This window comes from Brachionichthys hirsutus, chromosome 20, assembly GCF_040956055.1.
Source record: "Brachionichthys hirsutus isolate HB-005 chromosome 20, CSIRO-AGI_Bhir_v1, whole genome shotgun sequence".
Lineage (NCBI taxonomy): Eukaryota > Metazoa > Chordata > Actinopteri > Lophiiformes > Brachionichthyidae > Brachionichthys > Brachionichthys hirsutus.
This window is the reverse complement of record NC_090916.1, coordinates 10,433,941-10,440,761: the sequence shown is the minus strand read 5'-3', so window position 1 is coordinate 10,440,761 and position 6,821 is coordinate 10,433,941. Positions and strand designations below refer to the sequence as shown.

The 6,821-nt window shown below is 46.4% G+C and overlaps 1 protein-coding gene and 1 pseudogene across 1 annotated transcript in view; one reads left to right on the top strand and one right to left on the bottom strand.

Annotated features, from left to right (window-relative positions):
* The window catches only part of LOC137909688 (utrophin-like), a 43,420-nt gene extending 43,222 nt beyond the window's left edge, over positions 1-198 (top strand). Inside the window, exon 17 of the mRNA XM_068754149.1 lies at positions 106-198. Coding sequence (XP_068610250.1) covers positions 106-198 — 93 coding nt within the window. The remainder of the gene's footprint in view (positions 1-105) is intronic.
* Positions 199-793: 595 nt separating this feature from the next.
* On the bottom strand, positions 794-1,186 carry LOC137909687 (clavesin-2 pseudogene; annotated as a pseudogene).
* Positions 1,187-6,821: the final 5,635 nt, after the last annotated feature.

Sequence of the window (6,821 nt, the reverse complement as noted above, 5' to 3'; positions counted from 1 at the left end):
ACAAAATAATGACGAGCTCACTTAAGTCTCACTGAAAGAACTGAAACGTGCAGCTTTTCACTCATACCCTTCCTTTAAGTGTCAGTTTACTGTGACTGGGTAAAGCTGGACTCTCAGTGGCCGCCGGTGCCGCTCGCCACGCTGGGCGACGCCATTGTCCTGTTCCAAAGGTCTGCATGTCCTCTTCACCTTCACTAAAACGCAGCTTCTCTCTTTAAATATTTACACGTAATATTCTTAATTAACAGATAATCAGACGCTTTGAAATAAATCATTTTGGCGTAGCGACAGATCTTCCGAGAGGAGACATAAATCTTGAATTCAAGGAGAATTCCTCCGTAATGCAAAACAACTGTTTCCCGAGGAGTCTTCCGTTCCTGGAGGAAGGATGACTGAGCTGTGGGCTCGCACCATGTTTCATCCTTCAACACCTTTGTGATGTTCTGGGATGCTGAACTCTGACCCTGATCACACGACCTCACTGATGCTCCGGGGAAGGAATGGGAGCAACCCTATCTCTATAGGATCCAGAATCTACAGGAGCTCCTGACACCAGACGAGAGGAACTCCAGCAGATCCCTGCTGCTATATTTGTGTGTGTCCGCCTACACTGGTTCCTGGAGCGTGTTTTTTCCACAGCGGATTAAAGAGGGACTCCCAGTTACCTTGAGGAGCTGGAGGAGACTCAATTTGAGGCTAATGGGTTTTCACGCCATGACCTCTCCCTACTGTTTGTCCCATTTCTCTTTGTATGTGTGATCAGACTGCACCAGCCCAACCCTCTGCCTCGTTATTACCTGCTCTGGTCCCAGTTGGCAGCGAACAGGACCATAATTTTCCTGCCGTATCGGTCCAGATTGGAAAGCACGCCGGGGAACCCATCCTTCAGGGCCTGCTTGATTCCCGGGTCCGTAGCTTTCAGGTTCTTGAACATGTCCAGGTTCTGCTGCCGGTACTCGAAATACTGTGCCAGCAACCGAAACGCCTCAAAGTGGTTGAATTTCCTTGCTCGGAGGAATCGCAGGATAAACGCGTCGTCTGTCCTCAGGAAACCGATGTCCGGCCGGGTGATGATCATGTCCCGGACCTCCTGGATGTCCTGGTGTAACGTCTCCGGGTTTTCCTTCAGCTCCACCTTGGCCTTCTCCAGGGTCTCTGGAGAGAGGCCAGCCTGTAAGTGAGTCATCCTTCGCAGCCTCCGCTGGGGGCCCCGCCAGCTCGCAGTGAAACCAATCCGAGGTTCCCTCCAGCAACAGGGTGAAGCGGAAAGGACGTTCTCCGCGGCCTCCTCACCAGAAGCTGACTCCAGATGGAGGCCTGCTCCTCCCGAGACCGGATCCACCCTGAACTGGCACAGATGCAGCTGCTATGAAGCTCCTATGACGCATCATAAGACTGGCGCGATCCACTTCGACATAGAGAAACAATCCAACCTCCAGGATGAAACTTTATTCGGATTTGTCCACCGCGTAAATGCCCCGGGTCCGCTCGGCTTCAAGCGGCACATCCGACCTGCTGATCCGGACGCGCTGCGCGCAGACAGCCGCTTCGCTCCATGAAGAGCCTCTCCTCCGTTGCGCTCTCTTGGCGTGGCGCAATGACGACGGCAGCATCACCGACTCCACGGCGTCGCCCGCGGCGGCAAACAATGCGGCACGGCCCCGCAACACCTGCTGAATCAGCGCCGCCCGAACGCGTCTCCATCCGCGACAGATGCTGCAGCCGCCGATCGCTCCGCGCCGTCAGGGAGGCGGAGCTCTACTCGACCTCTTCATCATCATCATCATCATCATCATCACCACCATCCGCGGATTGAAACGACGTTCCGCCTGGAACGGGCGTCCATTCGGGGCAGGTGTTCCGCAGGGTTCGGCCCGCTGCTGCCACCGGTCGCTGGGTTCCGCGGGGGGGGAGGGGAGGGGGGGTTACCGTCTCCGGTCCTCCCGCTGCTCGGAAGGTGACTGGCAACATAGGAGTCTGTCCTCCGGTCCGCGGATGGAGGGGGAAGGGAGGGATGGGGGGGGCAGAGAGGGAAGATGGAGGGATGGAGGATGGATGGATGAAGAGATGGAGGGAAAGATGGAGAGAGCTTTTGGTTTGGAGGCCGGAGGCAAATCATGAGCTTTCAAAAGAATCTTTTATTTGTGTTTTGCATTCAATCACAGACCTGCAGGAACGATATCCTCACCTTTGATGTGTTTGAGACGTTTGTCCATTAAGCCATGATTTGATTTGAATTTCAGGATGTCATTGAGACATTTTAGCTTCTGCTGGTCGGTAAAAGCAGCCGGTAGTGCCTTACTGTCCTCATTGTTGCATGCAGCCCTGCTCCCAGAAGCTTTTCAATTACAGTAAATATAATCCAGGACAGCGTCTGAATCATCACTTAGAATGTGACAAACATGTTTGCTGTTTACTGATAAAAAACAGAGACAATAACAACGAATGCTGAGTTTAGTGAAAACCCTTCTTTATGTCATTGGAGAAAGGTTTTATTCATGGTAAAAGTACAAAGTAAAAATACAGCTTGAAGAAAAAGGTCTGATCCTTTCCCTCGACTGTTAAACACATCACTGGATCAAAATGTTCTTGCTGATATTTATTTTGTAACCTGCCTTAAACAATATTTTTTGTATGGGCTTTAGATCCGCCTCTGGGTGGGGGGATGGACTAACAAGAATTAAAAGGAGAGACTAAGTGAAAGCAAAAGGCTTCGAGTTGAGTTTTGGTTTAGTTGGAGGGACTGACAATCAGCGAAAGATACTTTACTTCATCAGCTAATTCCATAAATCAGACTCGGGTCAGGATTTATAGGGAGCTCCTGACGGTTAATCCGATAAAGTATAGAAGCTGTATGGATGAATAGATGGATGGAGGGGTGGGGGGTGGGGGTGGGGGGTGGCACCTGCTCAGTGGTGACCAGACAGCTGCTCTGAAACATGTTGCATTCACTTCTATTGTGTCTCTCTGGGTTCTCCAGCATCAATGTGGATGGCTGCTGATCTGTGTATGCAAATGAGTTACCCCAAGTTAACCCTGAGTTACCCCAAGTTAACCCTGAGTTACCCCAAGTTAACCCTGAGTTCACCCTAACCGTCACCAGTCCTTGATGAATCCACATAGACAAACTAATTCAAGACATTGGCAGAAGGACTGTCACATTACTGGGAGACAAAATATCGAGGAGAGGAGAGAGGAGAGGAGAGGAGAGGAGAGGAGAGGAGAGGAGAGGAGAGGAGAGGAGAGGAGAGGAGAGGAGAGGAGAGGAGAGGAGAGGAGAGAGGAGAGGTGAAAATAAAAGTGTGTTATTTGTGTGAATGTGTTATAATTCATGATTATGAGGAAAGGGGTGGCGCATAGAAATGGTCCATTTTTGTGACCCGAACCACCTTGAGCTGAAGAGTGTAAAATGGCATGGGGGAGGTGGGGAATGGGACAAATCCTGAATGTCCCAGACCGTCCTGGGGGAAGCAGGGGGGGTCACGGAGCTCCCCGCTCTGATGGGCAGGTGTTGGAGTGAATCAAACGGGTTGTCGCCGCGCATTTGGAATGACCTCTGGTCTTCAGTGCTGCACCTGCCATTTTGTGAAGTGAGTCTCTGCAGACTGAATGGCAGATTTAAACCTGACAGTTGGGTCTAAAGCTCCTTCTGGGGGGGGGGGGGGGTTCTGATTAGATTTTCCTCCCTAAATCTGTCAGATTTTCAGTATCATAATTCATTTATTGCCTGTTTCCTTTTTTCTGTAGGGGAAAACGCTCGTTTCACGGCACTCTCGCACCTTACTCAATTATTCATTTAAACGACGCACATTTAAAGCTGCTTAGGTGAGCCTCAGTAAAACTACAACAACAAACGCTCCCGGCATGAAGGTTAACTGAGTCAGAACACCCTAAAGGTTGCTGTGCAATCATTTTGGAAGATATTGTTTTTGGTGCTATTGCACTGTTTTACATTACAGATAGAAATGAGTTGTACAAAAATAAATACATCTTTCTGATGTGTTTCAATGGAATGTGAACATTATAACCATGACAACGCCGCATTAGATTGCATTACATTTTGCCAGGTGTGTCTAATAAAGGCTCAATAACAATAATAATAGTTTAAATCAGTAATATTGTTATATTAACTTGGCTGAACTGAAATGCTTCATACATCTGTGTCTAACATGATTCTCTTTTCAGACTGCTAATGGTTAAATATTGTTTTATTTATCAATTCATTCTTTCATATATTTTCCTGCAAAAAAAGAGAACATTGATATTTGAGGTGAAACCGACAGCTGAGTGACGGTTTGTACAGAAAGGGAAACCCGAGACATTTCATTCCTGTGAATAAGAATCAGCGCGTCAGCTTTGTTCTGGTCCCTGTCGCAGCAGGTGACGGGAGGCATGACCGAATGGAAGGACTCGTCATGAGTCATCATTTAAATTCAACTCCAAGTCACACGACTGTAGAGGAAGCAAAGGGGGCAGGAGAAACACGCAGAGACAGCAGAGAAAGAGAGGAAACCATCTCTTCTGGCAGACTCCACGTCCAACCAGCGATGGATAACAGCGCCCTCTGCAGGTCAAGTCGGGAAGAACCTCTAGAGACAATGGTCGAAAGCGCCTGAAAGGTTCCACTTTATTATAATAAATATAATAGCGTAGGAGCTTGTACCAGTGGAGGAAGAGGACAGAATGAGGATCGATGTATTAAAGTTAAGAAAAATGTCAGCTTGTTCGAAAAAAAATCAGAAGTGAGAGAAGTATTTAGTCTGTATTAAGAGGAGGTACCACAAGATAGAGATACTTTGTTACAAGCAACTGTTATGCATTTAATTTCAAATGTATAAATGTCAAAATACTGGAAAGTTCTCATTATGCAGAATATCATATTTCATATATTATTACTTTGTTGTTATTACTGGTGACTCTTATCTGCTGCGTAGTGTACACTGCTGTGTATTTTCTCTTTGAATATCAACTATTTATTTATTTCAAGTATGAAATTATTTATATGTCACGCATCACACATTTGAAAGTAAATGTGGTGGAGTAAAGAGAACTGTGTAGATTTTCCTCTAAATTGTAGTGAAGCAAATGTATCAGAGAACACAAATACGCACCCAAAGTACACGTCTTTTTAAAATGTGCCGAAGAAAATTTCTTCCATGATTAAAGTCGAAATTTAGTCAATGCAATTAATAAAAAATAAGGATGTCATAATAAATAAATACAAATACTTAGAATTCATTGATTGAAACTTCAAAATGTACATGTAACTATAAATATATAAATACACTACACACTTGTATGTTATATGTTGTTGTGTTGGATGTTATTTAACTTATCTAGTGTATGTATGCTAGTAATTTATTTTGTATTATTACCTCCACCGAGGAGGTGATGAATGTTAGCAGGAAAAGATGATCACATTTTGGTGATTATCCAGAAGAGATCCTGGATTTATGATCACTTTGAGACTTTCATTAACGTTGCAGTCAATGGAGCTTAAAAATTTGTTTCTCAATATCTCGGTTGATTATTGACTGACGTTAATGGGATTGGGCACAGTCATGTAGGGGGGGGGAGAGATCTCTATCTCACCACCAAATTTCATCTGGATCACAGCCAGAAGGGAGTCAGTAGAATGTATTTTTATTTTACCCACCTGCTGTACTACACGTACAGAAGATGGCAGCATCACAGGTACAACAGAATACACCGCTACAGGTACAAAAGGATACTGCACTAAAGTTACAGCAGATGGCGCCACTATAGGTACAGCAGAATTCAGGCCAGTCCTGGGATGTTGGGACCATGGGGGGCAGACAGACAGACGAGACCAACAGAGATTGCAGCAGGCAGATCGGGGGGGGGGGGGGGGGGGGGGGTCAGGAGCAGCGAGAAATGCGTCCGTTATCTCCAAAGACAGGAAGTTATTATATATATATATATATATATATGAAGATGCTGAGGTTCTCCTTGGGAGTGTCCAGGTTGGACAGGATTAGAAATGAGACAATAAGAGGGACGGTGAAGGTTAGACGTTTTGGAGACAAGGTCAGAGAGACCAGACTTTGATGGTTTGGACACGTCCAGAGGAGAGACAGGGACTATATCGGTAGAAGGATGCTGAGGATGGAACTGCCAGGGAAAAGGACTAGAGGACGACCCAGGAGAAGAGACATGGACGTAGTGAGGGAGGACATGAGAGTGGCTGGTGTTGGGGAGGACGATGCAAAGGACAGGACTAGAGGACGACCCAGGAGAAGAGACATGGACGTAGTGAGGGAGGACATGAGAGTGGCTGGTGTTGGTGAGGACGATGCGAAGGACAGGACTAGAGAACGACCCAGGAGAAGAGACATGGACGTAGTGAGGAGGACATGAGAGTGGCCGGTGTTGGGGAGGACGATGCGAAGGACAGGGTGAAGTGGAGAAGGTTGATTTGCTGTGGCGACGCCTCACGGGACAAGCAGAAAGTCGATATAAATAATAGATTCTTTTTGGCTGCAATGAGAACTAGAAAGGACACCGAGAGCTCAAACCTCCATCATGGCAGCTCAGTTTCCTCATTCTGTCATTGCTACTAAAATCACCCGTCCTAAGAGTTTGACCCTCATGATGATAAAAACCTCCCACGACAACATGGAATCACTTTGGCATTAACAAGAGTAACAAGATTTTACAAAAGTAATGTTAATGCATCTTTTAAAGACACTAAATTTCTCATTTTCATGACATACCTAAATTCAAACATTCAGATCTGGGATAAGGTCGATGAGATGAGAGCAGGGCGTGGGGGATGCACTCCTTGAAACCAGATCAGATCA